General features: G+C 30.9%; 4 protein-coding genes and 1 long non-coding RNA gene across 7 annotated transcripts in view; 3 read left to right on the top strand and 2 right to left on the bottom strand.

The window, feature by feature from the left end:
* Positions 1 to 686: 686 nt before the first annotated feature.
* Positions 687 to 7,828, bottom strand: LOC141457644 (uncharacterized). 3 transcript variants are annotated; one of them, XM_074134851.1, is made up of 5 exons: positions 2,597 to 2,715; positions 2,243 to 2,454; positions 1,655 to 1,740; positions 1,447 to 1,531; positions 687 to 1,378 (listed from the first exon to the last, which is right to left on the bottom strand). In XM_074134851.1, exons 2-5 carry the CDS (start codon positions 2,263 to 2,265, stop codon positions 1,261 to 1,263), a joined length of 312 nt encoding a protein of 103 aa, XP_073990952.1. In that variant the 5' UTR covers positions 2,266 to 2,454; positions 2,597 to 2,715; the 3' UTR covers positions 687 to 1,260. The 3 variants fall into 3 exon arrangements, with proteins under 3 accessions (XP_073990952.1, XP_073990961.1, XP_073990955.1); XM_074134860.1 differs by lacking the exons at positions 2,243 to 2,454; positions 2,597 to 2,715 and adding an exon at positions 7,498 to 7,828; XM_074134854.1 differs by lacking the exon at positions 2,597 to 2,715 and having other exon boundaries at positions 2,243 to 2,530.
* Positions 2,669 to 5,394, top strand: thoc7 (THO complex subunit 7). The gene is made up of 4 exons (XM_074134810.1): positions 2,669 to 2,881; positions 2,973 to 3,090; positions 3,847 to 4,162; positions 5,098 to 5,394. The coding sequence occupies exons 1-4, from the start codon at positions 2,872 to 2,874 to the stop codon at positions 5,311 to 5,313; spliced, it is 660 nt and encodes a 219-aa protein (XP_073990911.1). The 5' UTR covers positions 2,669 to 2,871; the 3' UTR covers positions 5,314 to 5,394.
* Positions 7,829 to 7,840: 12 nt separating the features above from the next.
* Polr2G (DNA-directed RNA polymerase II subunit Rpb7) lies at positions 7,841 to 11,102 on the top strand. The gene is made up of 8 exons (XM_074134844.1): positions 7,841 to 7,991; positions 8,114 to 8,223; positions 8,420 to 8,579; positions 8,888 to 8,938; positions 9,123 to 9,188; positions 9,469 to 9,540; positions 10,846 to 10,879; positions 10,961 to 11,102. Exons 1-8 carry the CDS (start codon positions 7,980 to 7,982, stop codon positions 10,975 to 10,977), a joined length of 522 nt encoding a protein of 173 aa, XP_073990945.1. The 5' UTR covers positions 7,841 to 7,979; the 3' UTR covers positions 10,978 to 11,102.
* Positions 11,103 to 11,221: 119 nt separating this feature from the next.
* Positions 11,222 to 13,678, bottom strand: LOC141457682 (uncharacterized). The gene is made up of 3 exons (XR_012460451.1): positions 13,566 to 13,678; positions 11,779 to 11,846; positions 11,222 to 11,647 (listed from the first exon to the last, which is right to left on the bottom strand). It is a non-coding gene; the product is annotated as an uncharacterized lncRNA (long non-coding RNA).
* A 40-nt stretch (positions 13,679 to 13,718) lies between these two features.
* trx (histone lysine N-methyltransferase trithorax) overlaps positions 13,719 to 20,097 on the top strand; it is a 17,999-nt gene continuing 11,620 nt past the window's right edge. The window contains exons 1-7 of the mRNA XM_074134673.1: positions 13,719 to 14,013; positions 14,132 to 14,783; positions 16,094 to 16,288; positions 16,446 to 16,654; positions 17,970 to 18,051; positions 18,461 to 18,592; positions 18,816 to 18,873. Of these exons, the coding sequence (XP_073990774.1) occupies positions 13,855 to 14,013; positions 14,132 to 14,783; positions 16,094 to 16,288; positions 16,446 to 16,654; positions 17,970 to 18,051; positions 18,461 to 18,592; positions 18,816 to 18,873 (1,487 nt within the window). The 5' untranslated portion in view covers positions 13,719 to 13,854. The remainder of the gene's footprint in view (positions 14,014 to 14,131; positions 14,784 to 16,093; positions 16,289 to 16,445; positions 16,655 to 17,969; positions 18,052 to 18,460; positions 18,593 to 18,815; positions 18,874 to 20,097) is intronic.

Here is a 20,097-nt window from a genome sequence, read left to right as displayed (position 1 = left end):
CATTAGTTAAAAAGATGTTGATAGCACTACAGCCATCGCTAACGTAATCTTCGCTTCTTCCACCTTCCTACGTACCTTCTGCTTTCTAAGGATCCTTATGTTCGCATTCACACTACACATCCTCATAATTCTCTTTTACCATAGAAGAAATGTTTATACACGCTGCCACATCTGAGTTCTTGAATTTACTTTTTTTATATTGTCTGTTTAATCATGAACAAAACCTTTTGTAGTAGCGAAAAGTAAGAATTACTAAATAAATTCATTTTATGCTAATGAAAGACAGAAAAAATAAATCCTTAAAATAATTCAAAGCTGCTCCTTCTCAGAAATCGTTCAGCAAAAAATAAAAACGTATGTTTTTAATTAAATTTGCAGTAATACTACCCTAATATAAAACTGTCCGGCAGGACAGATATGTAAAGTTTGATCGTCAAAAACTGCATAACACCCAACTTAAACAATTTAGAAGGTCTCTAGTGTTATATAGTACAAGAAAACCCATAACTAATGTTAGACTTTTGATAGGTGAAAGTATTTTATGTTTGTTATAAAATATAAATTCTTTCGTTTTATTGCCAAATTTAATTGTTGTGTTAACTCATTGATTGTAAATCTGCGAATGGCTCGCATAAAGTAAATAATAAACAGTCTCCTAAACAAAACAAAAAATTTTATTTCATCGGTTTAAAAACTATTATGGCTTTTAGAGTCGTACAATTTTGAATAATATAGAGCTGCTAATATTAAAAAAGATAATTTTTTGGAATTCGAGCTAGTAAGATGTCATTCCAATTACATTTACAATACAAAAAAGGTAGGACAGTTGTATAAGGGTTGATCGTCAAAAACGGCTCGGAAAAGCGTCACGTTGAAAAACTTATGATTAAGTTTCTCTACATCAATCAAATATAGAGTACAAACGCCTAATTATCCTATCGTTGACCGTTTCAATATCGCTTATATTAGGTGAATTCGTACTTGCTTCCAGGGATAATTTTAAAATTGATGTATATTTTATTAAAATATTACGTACTATATATAAAAACAAAAACAAAAATCGCAGATTCTTGACTACCTCATTGGAGTTCTGTTTCTTTCAAGGAAGGTATTTTTTCAGGTACAGGTAAGTGACTGTTGAGAATAACATTTTTAGAATAGTGAAGTTTTAATTGCAGTGAGTCTTAGAATCATCTTGAACCAAGTGTCTATTTTATATTAGTCTATTTTGCTTAATTTGTTACATGTAAGTATTTAAAATTAATATTTTAAGTAACTGTTGTTCATCTGATTCGTGATATGAATAATGGACTGTTGAATTTTTATGAGATACTTGTACTTCTCTAATTCATAGCAAATATCCTTTGATAGTAAATTTCTAAAAAATAATAAAAAATTTAAAATAAATTATATGTTGGCTTATACGGTAATTAAACCAATACTTACTCGTTTTTAGAATTATTCATTGTGTTGATAATATGTCCTGCCATATCATTTATATCTTTAGCAATTCTTCCTTGGAAGTATTCAGCTGTAAATTGAAATCATATTATTTTTTTTCATTTTTCTATTTCCGTAATAAAATGGCCCATTGTGTTAATAATACGTCCTACATATCATTTATACATTTTGCAATACTTCAAAATTTACTTACTTATTTCAGAAATTATAATTTCTTGAGAAGAACTCAAGCCGTTTTCATTTTCAGAAACGTTTTCAGCGACACCGCCGGAACTGTTACTGAAAATTTTTATAGTATATTTTTTTAGATGTACATGTGAAATAATGTTAAGCAAAGCCGAGAGATATTTAAGAAAACAATTTTTTGAATATTTTCATCCTAGAAAGCAATTATTTAACAGCATCTCGTTTTATTATTTATATTTAGCAACCCACGTGGGGTGAAAGGATTAGAAAATCATTGGAATGACTAATAAAAGAGTACCCATTTCTTTATTCTCATTCCCTTTTGCACTTAGTTTACCGAAAAATAGTATTAAGTGAAAACTTTTAAGGGATATAAGAACGAAAAATTGGTTAGGGCTCGTTCTGTAATAAGTAAATAAAATAAAACAATTTTATTTTTTAAGAGATCAAGCATGGACTTTTAATTTTGTCTTCCCATACATCAAAATTTAATTTTTATATCTTGCCTTCGAAGAATAATGAGGCAGATTGCTATAGGTAGTGAATCTAACCCACTAAAGAATCCACATTTAAAGAAAATTTTGTATACACGTACTTTTTTGTGGGTGTGTGATTCATTCTCCCTTTTTCATTTGGAAAGAAGGTCTCACAAAATTTGTGACAAAAATTCTGCAAAAAGCTGAGTATATAGGTTGCACTTTCTTGAAATTTAAAAAAAGTAAATTTGTAAATGTATATTTCTTTTAATACTTAATTATTTCAGAATTCAAGTTGTTTTCGTTTTCAGCGACTCCACCGGAAGTGTTACTGAAAATTTTATTAATTTTTTAGATGTACACGTGAAATAATGTTTAGCAAAGCCGAGAAATATAGTTTAAAGATTTATACTTTTTTTTAATATTATAAATTAAATAAAATACTTTCATACATATTAAATCTATTTTCTTACAAATTAAAATAATTTTTTTGCTATTATCATGTTATTGTCAATTGTGAAGTTTAGAAGAGGTCGAATGAATGGTTAACCTCACACTTTAGTGCGAATGTAAAAATTACCTTACCCTAATCTTCGAGCGAACTTTCAAAGACAAATGACACTTATCTGCCTATACTGCCTTATAATAGTATAGTAATTAGTTCAGTTTCTTCATAGGTGTGGTAAAAGTTTTACTAGGTAGTGTTTAGAAATATCTGATTATATAAAATATTCTTTAATTGCCCGACATGAATGATGGTAAGCTTTATTTATAACATGTTTTGTGTAAAATATTTATTTTTATATCATCATTATGAATAAGTAGTTTGTATTCAATATTTTATTTTAGAAGACATAATTCGAAAGAGGTTACTAGTCGATGGTGATGGAACTGGTGACGATCGAAGAATTAATATATTATTAAAAAAATTTTTGAAATGGTACAGTTCAGATGAGTCTGTTGACAAGTAAGTTTTACAATATAAGGTTCTATTTTAATAAGTTATTATGATAATATGATCACCGTGAAGGTTAGTGTTAATTACTCCAGCTAGCATCACATTATTAGCATTTTTCAAACTTGTTAAACTCAGTGCAAGCGTAAGCTCTATATTTAAAACTATTTTACTGTTCAAATAAAATTTCGAAAATATCCTAAAAAGAAGAATACTTCCTTTATCACTAGCATTATTCTATTTGTGCATCTCTTGCACTGCTTCGGTAGCTGTTCTAAAACAACATAATTCTTCTTTGTATTCGTCCGGACCTCCATAGTTGCTGTGAAGACAGTTAATAACGTGCTAGGTTTGAATGTGAGCCAGTTAATATTGTTAATAAATTCTAAATCAGAGCCACGACTTTTCTGGCTTGTAACGGTTTTCCACGCGGAGATTTCTGGGTTCGAATCTAGCTGCCTTGTCATAAATTTGTTTTTCCTGAGAGTCTATTCCAGCTGTAACGACATATTACTGTGGAGGCCAGCAAAAAAGGCTTCGAGCACCAGTTTCTCAGGTGTCGCGCCTTAATTTAGATTAGTTAAGAAAGGTGTTGCTCGAAAGAGATGTTAAAATTGTTAAATTCAGAGAGGATAACTGGTTTTGCGGAGTAAAAATTATTTTTACATTTACTCTTGATACAGAATTATTTAATTTAATACCATAAAATCATAAACTTTCTGATGTTTTTAAACAGAATTCTGATGATTACTTTCTTTTTTTTAATAGAAAATCTTCAGCATTAGATCAATTACTATCCCAGGTAAGTCAGTGTGAGTATGCATACACAAAATCTCGACTTACAGCTCAGATGGCTTCATCTGAGTTGAATAACTATGAAAACATCAGCAAGCAGATTGAAGATACCATTCAGTCAGTTAAAGAAGAAATAGTAGGAACTAAGGAAGATTTCAAGGAGGCAAAAATTATAAGAAAAAATAGATTAGAATATGAAGTTTTATCTAAAGTTATTAATGAACAACCAGACAGGAAGGAAACAAACGAAAAACTAGGAAAACTGAAAAAAGAACTTGAAAATCTGGAAGTAAGTATTTATTATCTCTGTCATATAGGAATTAAGTGACTTTTAATGGGCCTTATATTGTTTAATCTTTTTGTGTTATAAAAACCACACATAATAATGAGGGAAGGGATTAGCTATGAGGTTAGCATACTGGACTCCCACGCGGAGGTCCCGGGTTCGAATCCAGCAGCTGACCCTTAGATTTTCTCTTCCTAGGAGCTTCTTACAGCTCACTGTCCGGTGATGGACAGTGTTGTCTGTAACGAGAGAACACTGTCCGGTGGCCGGCAGTGCACTGGAAAAAGCTCCGGGCGCTAATAACCTCAGCTGTTGATGCGCCAAAAAAAAAATAAAAATAAAAATAATAATAATAATGAGCCCTTTTAAAAAGAGCTAATAATTTTTTTACCATTTCGAAATAGTATGTTGATAGTATAAATTACTTGAGTAGGCCTTTAATTTACCAAAATTATTTTTATATTTATAGGATCAAAGCCTTCGTTTGTAGTAAGGCTACTGATTAAACATTATAAACTTTTTTTACAAAAGCATTTTTAACATATTGTTTTATTCTCACACCTAAATTTTCATTTCTAAATTCCTAATAGCAATTTATCTTAAACAACAACATCCTAGACTAAAGTTGTTAATGCTATGCTCGAGACTTTTTAAATTTTCATCTTCGCTTTATTTGAAGTTATTCCTTTCCCTAATATTATAATTACCTTAACCAGAAACAGTAAAAGTACCATTACTGGTAATCATAGATACGTTTTGCACAAAGCTACGTTGTTTGGATCAGCTCTGACATTTAAGGGAACTTTAGATCTTTAGGGCACATTAGATTTTGCTTCATAGTGTCCCTAAATAAACTAGTACGTTCAATAAATTATTCGTGAAATTTGTATTACTTTTGTAAAATAATTACTTTGTATTACTCTTCCATTTTTTTTTAGGAGAAGTATACACAATTAGAAGAGAAATTAGACATGAGAAGAAAGCAATTTCACGTATTATTTTCATCGTTGCATCAACTTCAAGCACTGTTGGATGTTGATAATCAAGATACGAAGGACATTATTGATATATCACTTGAAGGATTTGACGATGATGATGATGACATTCAAATCTTAACTAATAAATGTGACGTTGAACTGATGAATACTGATTAGATAATCTGCATTATTATGGGTTGAAATTATCTAAGGAGTTCACAAAACTTGTAATATGAAAAAAAGATATTTTTTAACATTTTCAGTGTTTTTTTTGGCAAAATTGATATACTAAATCTTTATTTGAAGCTAAGAAAGTATTTATGTCTGACCTCATGGTCCCAACGTTACTTTAAAGTTAATATAATTCTAGAAGAGGATCATTTCAGTTTAGAATCCAGCAGTGCTCTCCCACCCTGTGAAATAGTAGACACGTTTACGATGTACCCACTAAATGTCAGGTTACATTTTTCCTCTCCAGGCCGTTGAATAAAAACCGTTTTAACAGTCTTCTTTGGAGATTTGATTTATTTTCTTTCTACTTCTCTTAAAATTTTTTGATAAACATTTCTTAATTCGAGAGCTTATATTTATCACTGATGGGACTTCTGCCAAAAACAAAATAATAATAAACTCCGACAATTTTTAGTTCTTTTTCACTCCGTTTTCAAGTTCTTGCTTGGGTTCATTGGTTCTACCTCTGTGTCTTTAGAAATATCTACACCAATTGTAAAGAATAAGAGTGGAAGGAATTTAGAATAACATAATACTTCGAAAACTAAATAAGTGACGGAGATTCCAAACAAGCGTACCTTTAATAATACATTATTTTTATTTTCCTCAAGTATAAAGAGATTACATAACAGATAATTATGTAATAAATTTCGTTTAAGCTTTAGCAATAAATTTTACAATTTGTAGAAATTTGGTGGTTCTGCGCTGATTGGATTTTGTTCTCAACACATTTTCCTTTTCCTATAATGTTAGAAATTTACAAGAGAGTTAAGGCAAAGATTTGTCGATATGATTTCATGTTAGGTTTCAGGATATTTTTTTTCTTTCATAACTGGATGTTTGGAATAAAAAAAAAAATACTTTTAATTTTACCAACTCTCAGAGTTTGTATTATGATTGGTTATAAACAAATATGTACTTTCAAACGTGACTTGAAATTTGTAAAGTTGTATTCTCACTCTCTTTTCGATGGCGACTTTCAAAAAAGAACTGATAATTAATTTAGGAAATTAAATCAGTAACTAAGTCCTTCCAAATATTTTTGGCCAACATTATACTCTCTATTTATAATTGCATGAAATAATTGATTAAAGTAAATAAATCTCAGGGCTAACAATGGTCTAATTACTATTATGCTATTTCAAAATATTTTTCACAATCTTAATGATAGGAAATGAATTGCCCACATTCTCATATTCATTGCAGTTATTTAGAATACCTCTTGTCCTTTCATGAAGTTTTATATAAGAGAGTTGGAAATTATCTCTAATAAATTAGCGAAACTAAATGTGAAATTATTTGAAACAACAAAAAATGAAAATAACCCGTTTTCACTTTATATACATAACACTTCTTGCACCTAGCACCTTCATCCTATCAACTTGGGCACACTTCCCACTACTTTTATCACATTCCTCATCTCTAGACCTGCACCTTATCAATTGGGCCCACTTCCCTACAACTTTTATTACACCTTGGACCTTCTTTTTATCAACTAGAGTCTACCTCCTCATAACTGTAATTATTTGCATTCAAGTACCAAGTCGATGGAAATTATATTCTGCGTGTGAAAAAAGTGATGAAAGTTTTAAAGAAACATAATATGGTACGGATTACGAGATTTAAGTTATGAGTGGGTCGGGCTTAGTTGACAGGATGTGGGTACAGGATATGATTAAAGTTACGAAGAAGTGGGCCGAAGTTAATAAGGTTCAGGTCCAGAGTGTGAAGAATGAGGTAAAAGTTACTATTAAAAGAATTAGTTTTCGTATATTTATTTATTTTCAAAATTAACAAATTGAAATAAATTATTTCAAATAATGTTATTTCAAATAATTTTTTTCTAATAAACGTGTGCCCAATGCTAGTACACACATGTTGGTGCGAATATTCTGGGATTTTTGTCTCGGAAGCTCAAACATTGATAACTAAAGTGCAGAGAAAAATTGGGAAACTGCAGTTGTTAAAGAAGATAAGAAGTAATGAGGTTGATACCTGAGTTCTTACCTATCGTCCTTTGATAAGCAAAAGTGGCCTGTACCAGTTTTATTTCTTCAAGAGGGTAATTCTTTAATTCTATATAATTAGATAAAATTAAGTACTGCTCTAAACACTGAACTAATTTCTTACCTGTGCGGCATTCTGTTCAGCAGATTCTCCAAAGCGCGGTCCGAAGTTTTTATTTCTAAGATCCAACGGAATTGACAGAACAAATTTAAGTTTTTATTTCTAAGATCTAACGGAATTGACAGATCAAATTATATTTTATTACAAATGGCTGCAAATTACTGGTCAAATGTCTAACTCGGGTTTTTGTTCTATACTTTTAATAGAAGTAATATTTTTGTTAATTTTATTTTTTTTTTAACTGCAACCCCTTCAACTAGTAGACCAATTGGCGACCCTTACTAATGCCAATTACCTAGCATTTATAAAAATAAGAAATTACGCAAATTTCCAGGCCTACTGTTTTGTTATACTCGTTATACAAATACGAAGTCTATTGGGAATGAAGAAGAACACGTTGAATAACCTTCTCAATGAAACCTTATTTGAATGTTAAAGCGGTAACCGTTTGGCAATAACTGCCTTAAATTGTTCTTATTTTTGACATGTTTTACCATGTAAGACTTGGCTTGTTTGAGTACTGAAAATAATATTTGTGATTCCGCCTGAATGATGAATTTATGCATATACACTAAATTACTTCTTATGCAGTCTGTACATGTTTATGTTATGATTACAGATTTCATTAGAACATGATATATTACTACATCCAAGGTATTTTGGACCTCACTTGCATGATATAGTTAAACAGAAACTCTACACGGAAGTGGAAGGTACATGTACTGGGAAGTAAGTTTTACCCTGAAAATTTATCTCTAAAGCAAAAGACGTATGAAATTCTCAATGGACATTTCTTTCTTTCTTTTATTTTTTATTTTTTTTTTTGGCACATTATTTATAATACTCTCTTCATGAAGTCGCTAAATTTGGTTTTGTTATACCTTACCTAATTAGTCATCATTTCACATTCAAGGTTTTTTTTCAGATATGGTTTTGTAATAGCTGTTACCAATATTGACAATATTGGAGCTGGATTAATCCAACCAGGTCAGGGCTTTGTAGTTTATCCAGTGAAGTACAAAGCTATAGTTTTTAGACCATTTAAAGGAGAAGTTGTGGATGCTGTAGTCACACAAGTTAATAAGGTAATCAATGCTCTGCATAAAACTGTTTTTTAACTGATGATTTTTTAAGGGATCAAATTAATGATTCTAGCCTAAGCATCTAACTTGGTTGTTTATTAAAAGTACTAGATTGCTAAATCCATCTACCTATATTTTTGAATAGGTAGTTAAGTTTGTTTTTAGTCTGAGATTGCCAGTCTTTTGTTTGACATTTGTAATCTTTTTTTTAATATTTGTAAATGTACACCATAGATTATTTTTAGGCATTTTTAAGAACAATACTAAACTACTATTTTTTTATTTTTTTAATCTTTCATTCAAAATTTTAGGTGGGAATGTTTGCTGAGATTGGACCTCTTTCATGTTTTATTTCACATCATGTAAGTTAAAATTAAGAAACTACGATCAGTCCTCAATTAGAATAAAAAAAAAATTACAATCAAATTACTGTTAATTTTCTGGAAAAAGCTGGGGCGCCAATATTCTCAGATTTTGATGCTCCGCAAATGAAAAATAAAAATTACTGACACTAAAAACTACTAAAGTTATATACATATTTTACAGTCAATCCCAGCCGACATGGAACACTGCCCTAATGAATCACCTGCTTGTTATAAATCTAAAGATGAGGTACGAAGGAAAATTATAAATTATTGAATTTCTTTGCAAAGAATATTGTAGATATGTTTGTTATCGAGCTTTAGTAGTTCTCTGATTTTTTTTTCTACATGTATATATATTACATTAATTATGTATACATATATATATATATGTGAAAAACAAATTTTGGTAGCTTATTTAATTAAGGTAACAGTTTATTGTACCAGTATGCATTCTTCCAGTAAATACTAAGTGCTTATGCTAATGCCATCATATTAAATGAAGTTCTTATTTATTTTTTTTATTACAGGATATTGTAATTGCAGTAGACGATGTCATTCGGTGTAAAATAGTTGGAACAAGAGTTGACGCCTCCGGTATTGTACGTATTCTAATTTTATAATTTTAATTATGATAGGATAAACTCGAAGATTCACTTGGCGAAGAAAAGTACAATCATCAGTTCTAAATGTTATTGGTCTATAGATTTTAGTAAGGTCTGTCAATTTGTATCCTTAATTTAGAGGGGTTTGTATTTGGATTAGGTGCATCAGCAGTCGCAGGAGGCATTAATTTTCTTTCAGCTTACATTTTGCCCTGTAATAGAAGTGTTTCTTGTTACTTTTCTGATTTTTTTCTCTCTCTTAGGCTGACCATGAGGCTTAACTAAGGATTAGCTACGAAAGCTTAGCTACGGAACTGGAAATGTTGGAATATAAGAAATGAAAAATTAGGTTTTGTGCGGTGATCTTTTATGTTGTTTTCTGTGCTTTTGGTGAGAATTTTGATTGTTTATGTTGATAGGTGTTGTATATGGTATTACCTTCTGGGTGTTACTTAATTTTAATTGGCTAAGGACTATGCCACAATATAATTTATTGTCTTTGTTCTGGTATCATTTAGTGCTTGGCACTGTAACGGTTAGAGATTACCTGTTAATGTAGGATGAATGCCGCATAAGAAAATACTAAGTGTGCGTGTAATTGTCTCGTTACTACGTCAGAAATTCGGACCATTTTGTATCTAGTAATTAAGACTGTCCCTTTTACGTCTAAAGGTACAGGAATTCCATGGGGATCCCGCGGAGTTTCGATCCCTTACAATGATTTTTGAAAAAAGTTCTGATACAGATCAAAGTTTTTGCGGGGAGCTATAACTTCCCCTATAGTATAACCTTTGTTATTATATATTATAATTTCAGGAGTCTAAAGCAGTTTTTAAGAGTAACCAATGGTTTGCTCTCTTTCAGCTGTATTTGTTTTACAATAAGTATTGAAAAGATCCTCAAATACACTTATTTATTTATTAAGACATTTTATTTATTTATTTTTCGCCAAATTCATTTTATTTATTTATTTTATTAAACCAAATTCATGACCAGCCGGGAATCGGACTCAGTTAAACAATATATCTTAGTTTCTCCGTTGCTCTTGCCCTAAATGCATGTGTTAATTCGTGTTTCTAGGAATCTCACAATTTCTAGTAACTAATTCTGACATCAATTCTTAGCCAAGAATTGGAATAGTGCCGCAACAGTCTCGCTTGGTCGCGATGGCGTAGGTTTTTGCCAACCCTCACAGAATGTTATTTGTACTAAGCATTGGAAGTTTATTTTAAATAAGTTACTTATATCTGAACTAAGCAATGGGATTATAGTTTGTTTTAATTAAATTACTTTTAATTGCAGTTCGCAATTGGAACATTAATGGACGACTATCTTGGTAAGTACCTAGGACTTAAAATGATATATTAATTAGACTAATTTGGAGCAAAAATAATTTGTAAATTGTTTTTATTTTTAGGTCTTATTAGCAACTAAAAAGATAATTCAACTCTATTCTTTAAATTACTATTTTCAGAAGGACTCATTTTGGTCCTTACGTTATTAAAATTTGTACTAAATTATAATTTTTGTAAATACATTTTTTTTAACTTGTAGAGAAAGACCAGTAATTTTGTAAATTCCTGAACCTCCATGCTCTGTTAAAAATTCACTTTTTATGTAAGCTGCGGAATTACCAATCTTAAGAAATTTTGACATTAGCAATTATTTTATTAACGATAACACAGGATCAAAAATAACTATTTGTACTTCACTATACTTCAAAGTGCGATTTATTGCGTTATAAAGATGTTCGATGTAAAGTGAAATAGGTAGCAGTGAAAAAGGTTAAATTATTAAGCAAGTTAGCTTTTAAAAGAAAAAATATTTTTCTTTCCTCTTTTCTTAAGATAGTCAAATCCAGCATGTAAGAAATGCATGCAAATTTAATTTACAATTATTCGCCTTTAAGAAAGAAGATTCTTAAGGAAAAGGCTTGATTATCCAACTTATTTAAAATAAATTAAGTAAATGCTGTTTCTCGCCAACTCATTTTATTGTATACTTTAACGTTGCTCTCAGAGGATAGAATAACAAGTATGCTGATCGAAAACTAGGCTTAAAATTCAATAAAGCGAAGATTTTGTCCATGTCGAATGGAGACCAACTAGAAAGAAAAAAATAAGAGCATTGAAATAGTGGAACAATTTAAAGACAAAGAAGAAGGCAGGAATGAGTGAGTCTTCCAAGAAGGAAGTCGAGAGAAGAATCTGTGAGGATAAAAATGGTACAAAATACCTTTGCACAAATCCCAAACCAAGAAGCTGACTTCAATCTTCCAGAGGATTATTCCAAACAGTGCGGAACTACAAAAAAAAATTAATAATAAACTTTTGGTGGGAAAATCAGCAACCTTAGGGCAGTGAGATGCATTCACCATTGTTGAATTATAAAACTAATGTTTATTTTCTAACGTACCTACTCTATTGACAAAAAAGTGATAATAATAACTCAGGATTATAATGTATGCAGAATTTGAATGTCAGTAGGAGGGTTTGTAATTTGAATAAACCACTTGTAACTTTATGAAGAATTTCACACACTTTCCTAATGTTGTTTCGTTCCTTTGCCTGAGGCTCCCTCCGCAACATGAAAAAAAAATGATCCCTAATTAGACCAGGGATTCTATGCTAATATCAACTATCAAAGAGAGCTACCTATCCTCTTAATTAGGGCGTAATTGTGTTAATTGAATCTCTTCCAATGCTTTCAAGAATGAAGTTAAAAGACTGATAGGTCTAATTGCCTTAAGAGATCCCTCCGTTTTGTAATTAAACCTCTACCTTCTCTTCATGAGTCAACATGACATTAAATGGAAGCATAAATGAAACCTCTGCCCGTGCTCACCCTCCCACCATTCTGTAGAAAACTTGTTCAGATCTTTGCGAAGGATTGTGAAAAACTTTGTGCTACCTTAACCAAAAACCATACTCTCTCCATGACAACTAAATGAGAAGTGATTGGTATTTCTTTCGTTGTCGCAAACTTTGGAATGATTTTTTTTTTTGTAAATTAAAATTTCCCAAAATTAAAGGTAATTTTCCTATTACAGGTAACAACGTTGGTCACTGGAAGTGAGTTGCAGAGGCTTTTAGGGAGATAATCTAATGGTGGTAGCTGGTAGGTAGCTCCTACTTAAGTGATCAGATCTACAACACTTAAAAGGCTTCGACTCTTCTACGAATCTATTAATATTTTAAGGCCATATTAATTTAAGGGTCGTGGAAGCAGATCTAAAGTAAAAAGTGTAATTGGGTGACAAATGGGTTAGAAAAGCCTGATATTGATATCAAGGACTACTGTGTTCCTCCTTATGTAAGTGATCTGTCAGGTCATCTAGAAGTGATAAGTAATACAAATTCAGCAATATCTTAAAGTTACCATTGTTTTACTTGCTTCAAAAGATTTTAAGCAACAATACAATTTAGGCTACTTTTTATAATACTTCAGGTAATTTAGGCTGCCTTAAACATAAGTTGAGTTCATTGGCACTAATTACTGTCTACACATCAAAACAGTACATATTGCACTTATAGGATTTACGAGGCAAAATTTCTGCATTTTATTACGTAAAACACATTGCATTAACATTATTTTGCATGCCACGAAACTCGTTGTATCAGACTTTAAAAACAAAATCGTGGAATTTTGAATTTTTGAAATTATACCACTTCCTTCTATTTTATGCTGTGCCACAACTGCATTTACAATCTGTAAGCATATTTGTGTAAAGAGCAATCTTCTTAATTGTAGTTTAAATATTTGCATTAAAAAAACATACAATTTCTGGGGAAAGATTCCGCTGTTAATTCTGGTAGGACTTTGCTTGGAATATAAAATTGGCGAGAATGAAAAGACTAGTTTCGTTCAAACGAAGAAGTTATTAAATATCTTCAAAAGTCAATAATCCTTAAAATTTGACTTTTTTTTAGAAATAGGGCTCCAACCATTTTTCTGAATTGCCAGATTTAAAATAAATTACTCAAAAATTAAATATTAGAGGTTTAGAAAAAAAATGGACATACCCCTTAATTACTTAATTTACCGTATTTACTATTCTTCGTTCATATTGTATGTTTGAACCTTCATTTAATATTAGAAACTAGAAACCCCCATTGTCCCAAAAACAACAGCTGGCATTAGCCTTTCCCGCGTGTTTTATGTTTGGTTGGTCATCATGGAATTCATCAACAGTTCAACACAACTGCAACGGAGATGTGTGTCCTTGTTCTAGTAGTTTTGTTTTTATTATGCACGTCTTTTATATTTGCATTTGACACTCCATACTGACCATTAACACTTAATTCTAATATCATGGTTAAAGCTAAATTTCCAGGAAAACCAAGTAAACATTTTCATCGGCGAAAAGTTTCACCTGGTATAAACATAGAAGATTTTGAAGGGCTTAGAGCTGCGGAAGAAATTTATTGTAGACTTTCTTTGTTTGATTTGCTATTTAGAGAAGAGGACGAAGTAAGTCATTCGTTTTTCTAATTGTATTTACTCTTTTATAACTTGTAGCTTCACTTGCACAACATAACCTGTCTTGCTGTTGACTTATTGGTTATCAAAAAAAAATTATTTTTTTTAGGTCTCTTCATTTCATGGTTTTAGTCCACATGAAATAAATTTAAACAGTACATCTGTTGAGCAAAATAAATCAGAGAGAGAAAAGATAAAGGGAAAGAAAATTTGTACTGGTGCAAATGGAAATTCACTATCCAAAAATCTTGAAAGGAACGTGTTAAAAGAGGATAACTTGAATGGTGCTTCATCAGCTCAGATTTCAGACAGTGCAAGTACTAAAAATGGATTGTATACAAGTGATAATGAATCAAGCGAGGAAAATTTAGAAAAAGTTGAAAAAAAAGCCGATAGTGCAGCCATACCACTTTCTGGAAAATTTATCCTTCCTTCTCGCAGTGCCCATTCTTCTAGAGTAATTAAACCGAACAAAAGATTTATTCAGAGTGAAGGAATTAGTTTCCCTAATAAGAAACAACGTCTGAAAAGTGATAATAATGATGAGATTATACAATCAGAAAATGTACCTGACGACCGTTCGGTAAACTCTTCCCGTGATAAATGTCATTCAAATAATGTTAATGATAAATCAGACAATTCAAATTGTTCTCCTGTGAAATTTGTTTTGCGTAAGCCAAAACTGAAAATTAAATCACAATCATTTTCAACTGTAGAAGGGCCTTTTTCTTCACCAAGTAATAGAAGTGCGACATGTGAGGGTAAGTTTTATTTTTTATTTGAGATTTGAGAATGTTTGATCTTAGAGCATTTTTTGATAATAATGAAAAATAGTATGTACACTATTTCTGATGTGTAGGAGGACTAGGTGATTTCTTTGCTTCTCTCTTGAAACGCTTATTTAGAAATCTGTTACTTTAAACCTAGTTGGAAGCGTCATTGGAATTGATCATTTGTAAGAAAAAACTAGCAAATGGTTTCTCTTTACATTAAACATCTTTTTTTATTTTATTTTTATGTGTTAATGATTTTACACTTAAATGATGAAAGATAATTTTTGGTGTTGTTTATGTTCTCTTATACTCTTTTAAGGAAGATTGAATTTGTAGCTGGAATTCTGATTGTAAACAAACTTGCTTAACTGGTAGGAGCACATCGAATGGATTTATTCACTATTCCATAAGTTTTCTTAAAATTCACCTCACAACTCCCTCTAAACTTTTCATATAGATCATACACGTACAGGTTTCAACTTATTTCAATTTTTTTTTTTAAATTTTTTGTTATTAGTTAAGCAATTATTTCAAGAATTTGGTGTTAGAGGGAAATGTACGAATTAAAACATTGAGCACTGTGGTAAGGGAAAGTGGTGTAATCGTTTGCAAATTATTTAAATTTTAGGTCAGTGGCTGAATTCTAATGCGACATCCCTTTCTAATTTCTTTAGAATTTTTCCCGTTATAGTTTGTCAATTTGTAATCTGCCAAATGATGTTCCTGAGCAGAAGAAATACAAATGTCTCCCTAATTAAGCTAATTGTCCAAATTATTTTCTCTTTAAAGAAATATTTTACAAAAAATATGTTTTGTTATCCCCCATTTCACATATAACTCGCCTTTTTTCTCCAGAATATATATAGATCGTTTTGAGTTTATTGTACCAACTTGCAAACTCTAGTTGTTCACCATCTTTGTTCTGCCAAAAGCATCTCACTTGCAAGAGAGTTATCTGCGAACAAATTGAAAACCATGAGATTAAAGTAAAAAAAACTATTTAATTTGGCTTTTTCACTTACATTAATAGCGTTAAGAACGTTTCACGAAAACTTAATAGTGAATCTCTTCTGAAATACCTGTTTTTAGAAATGTGTTTCAAGAATATATTTTTTAAATGTCTTTTTCTTTTTTTGAGATTCGTTTCCGCTACTTATTTTTTTGTTGTTATTCGACAGTAATTCACACGACGGACTTTTTGCCTTAAAGTGAATTTCCTTAGCAATATACTGGATTTAATTTTTGTGAAAATGCTTATGCTTTTGCAGGTTTGCTTACTATTATCTGTTATTTTCTAGGATCAAAATATAGATCTTGTCCAACTACAAAAGTAGTATGTGGTGTCTGCTGGACTGTGAGATCTTACAAATTCCTCAAACAGGCTCGTAAATTCGGAATATTTGCTTGCGAACCGTGCCGTCGTTTTATATTAAAAGTGTTGAAAACGGAAAGAGAAGGTTTATTGAAACCGATCACTTGTCTTAGTGGTACAGGTACGGAAGTATTAAAATGTTATTGTGAGAAAGTTTTTTTTACTCATTTTAGTTTTCAAACCAAATATGTATGTATGTTAATATATTTTTTTTTTAATTATTGTAAATCTTCTATTCATTTATTGTTTTTTCACTCTTAACTTTAATTATTTTTTAGGTAATTGTCAAATTAGAAATTCATCTTTTGTAAACCATCAGCCATTTGCGACTCCACCGAAAAAATTCACTGGAGATGGCCCTCGCCGCTGTCAAGGTTGCTGGCTACATTTGTGCGTTAAATCTTTTAAAATGCCGATTGAACTTTCAAAACGACTAGCATCGTATCTTCCAACCGAAATCTTACAAAAATATCCCATCAGCTCACTGGTTTGTGATGTTTTTATTTCTATTTTTATGCATAACAAAATATTAGCAACTTATAGCAAAAGAAATATCATATGTTAAATGATGATGCATGTATCAAATATATGTGGAATTATTATTATTTCAAAATCAATTATTCCAATTTTTCTATCATTTCTTTTTCAAGTTCAAGAAACTAATAGTCTTTTTAAAATGCGGTTACTTTTCCTTGAATTTTTAAACAAGAATAAAAAGATCAAAGCAGGTTTCAATGCTACTAATTAAATTAATTTTTTTACCTCTGATTTATTTATTGAAGCTATGTTTAAAAATGTTATTCATTAATACTGGCACAAAGTGCAGCGGCGATTGACTTTAATAATAACCCCTTAGAAACTTTACAAATATACAAGATTTTTATTTTTTTATCTCCACCTTACCTCCATTTTTCAGAAATTATCCTCGACATTTTTGGCTAATTTATACTAGTTTTTCCCGGTTCCTAGGCCTCCAGGCTGTATTTTTTTTTCTGCCATCCACTCTGCATGCCTGAGGCGCCTCAGAGCCTTCGTGGTATTCATCTTCACCGTTAAAGAGAGATTGAAAAGTACATTTGTTCAGATTTTCCAATCTCTGCTCAATTCGCCATGAAAACTTTTCCCAATTTTCTTCTGAAGATAGCTGGATCCCTTATATCATCTTTTATGTTCATGCAAGTTTTATTGGTATAACCCACTGTCTTAATTACTGATTTTAATTTACTATCTTGAAGTTTCTGGACAGAGTTTTTGGTTTGAATGTTTCTCCTAGAGCATTCACATATCTGTGGCCAGCGGCAACTCTTATTTTTAATTTCAGCTAGGATTTTAATGGGGTTATTAATTAATGACCTCAGATATAAAACTCGCGTCCTCCCTGGAATTTCAATTTCATCGATATCGATTCGATTGGAATCGAATTTCATCGATATCTTAGACTGGAGGGGTTTTGTAGGGTTTCGCCTGCACCACAGTTAGTGGGGAACAATGAACAGTGCGCGATCACTTCCCGAAAAAGCAATAGGTGGGTGCGATAAAATGGTACTTTGGTCCTAATATTTTGAGTGAATTGGCTCCATTAATGATATTATTTGAAATCTAATTTATGTAGCAAAAGGTAGGTTGCTATTAAAATGTTGCATTGAAACTATTTTGTGTTTATTTATTTTATTGTTTTTTTAGTAGCTCTGTTAGTTATTTTATTACTAAGTCTAATGATAGGTTAGGTACTTAAAAAAATTATAATAAGAAGTAATTGATAACATAATATATAAATTATAATATATTTATTCAACTTACAGGTAAACAACTGGAATGAATTAGCAAATAGATCAGCTGAAGGAAAAAAGGAAATTGTAAAAGTGGTTAATAAAAGGAAGCCAGGTAATTTCGTAATATATTATTATTAAACATTTTTTTATTTAGTTATTTATTTATATTGAAAATTTAACAAAATGTATAGCCTTGGTCATAGACCGTCAGGCGAATTTCGTAACATATAGTTACATACACCTTCGCTCATTATATATTCACTTATTACTCGTGAGAAGAAAGTATTGTGACCGTACAGATTTGTTTTGAGAATGTGAGGATATACCCTCCGACAACCAAAATCGAAAAATCGCTAAAAGTTAAAATTTGATATGCAAATTCATAAACGAAAAGAGACAGTCGTGTGAGTTATCATGCCAGGTTTTTAGTTGACAACACCAATTTACTGCTGCAACAACAACTTTTATCTTATATAAATTTACAATTAGATGGAGTTTGAAGGTATCTTTATTTGTTTCAGGAGATGATACTAGAAAAGGTCGTAACAGGCAAAAATTGCTTTTAGCTGGTCCGAGAGTGAAACATGTATGTCGAAGTGCATCTTTAGTACTTGGTCAGCCTACTGCTACTTTCTTAGGAAATTCAAACAAAGGTATTTATTACTTTGGCTTTTTTGGTAGGCCAACTTTCTTTACTAGGAAGGGATATAGGATTTAAAAGATCAGTAAGAATCATGTACAAAAGTATGTAAGGTTCATATAAGAGAATTTAATATTTCACATCAATTTGAAAATACGTAGGTAAATTACGTATTAAAGTTAAATACGTAGGTAATTTAAAATGAAATCAGTAAAAAATCTTATTTTTCTGATCAGGTGATGTAAACATCCAGTCAACTGATGATGATGTGTTCTCAACGAAAAGCAGTTCAAGGTATTTATTATTATTTTTTTTTTTCACTGTATCTTTCAACCATATCGAATCTTTGTTTTAATATATTTATTTATTACAAATTTATATTGTATCTTTGGACGGTGTACGCTGTAATAGCTAAAGCAACGCTGGCTTCTTTGTCTTAATTTGCTGCTCCTTGAGACTTGGTATTTATTACATTCTTGTAGACACATTTAACTATTTTCCAATAGTTTATTTATTCTTGAAAAACTTATTTCTTTCAACCATATATATTTCTTAATCTGATAACATAATTATTACAAATATCTACATGCTATTAACGCTACATTTTTACAGTGCATATCTCCTAAACATGCACTATAATTGCTGCTATTGTTGTCGAAATAAGCGCCTATGCTTTTAGAAGTACTACAATCTATTCATTTTGTCGTGTAATACTCGCTTAGGAATAATTTGTCACTCTATCAATAGTACCCTTGCAAAGGCTTTATTTTTCTCAATTACTGGCAAGTAGCTAAGTACTCTCCTTTAGCATCTGAATGCTTACAATTGTAATATATTAAAAAGTTCATGTTATTATATTTTTCAAAGTTCAAAAGTTGGAAACCTGTTCTTTCTCAATGGCTTTCTGGAGCATCTTTCATTTGTATCTCTGTAATATAAGGCTAAATTGATAGGCATACCATTGAACAGAACAGAATAGCTTTATTGTAAAAATGTATATACAATACAATTTTGTAAAGAAAAAAGTTATAGAAAAAAAGAAGCATTTTCGTAATAAAGTGTCGTAACGTGGGAGACAGTCATTGCTTTTATTACTGATTTACTAATGAAGCGCTTTGTGATACCTGTATTTTTGTTTAATGTTTCTCTGTTAAATTATGTTATGTGTAATTGCACCTATAACAGAACAAGTTTAAAGTGTACAAAGAGGAATAAAAATTTTGGGAAACCCATACAAATTTGACTGTTTGACTAATACTGACTATACACACAAATTTGAACAGACGTTCATTGCTACCACCATTATTACAAAGTCACAGGCAGTTGGAGAAAAACATTGTTTCTAAAGATAGAGAATGTATATTTCTATGTTTTGGGAGTACAAAATATGTTTGTTTACATTTTGCTCTAAGACTTTCCGCACTAGGTAGAACGGGTTTTATGAATCTAGCACAACTCTATCGGCTGAATCAGAACCTTTACGCTATCCACTCTTGCTTTTGGTCCTAAGCCATTTGC

Source organism: Rhodnius prolixus, unplaced genomic scaffold (genome assembly GCF_049639745.1).
Source record: "Rhodnius prolixus isolate KJV_2025 unplaced genomic scaffold, Rpr scaffold_1, whole genome shotgun sequence".
NCBI classification, from domain to species: domain Eukaryota; kingdom Metazoa; phylum Arthropoda; class Insecta; order Hemiptera; family Reduviidae; genus Rhodnius; species Rhodnius prolixus.
Note: the sequence above shows the minus strand (reverse complement) of the source record. Positions and strands in the feature narration are given on the sequence as shown.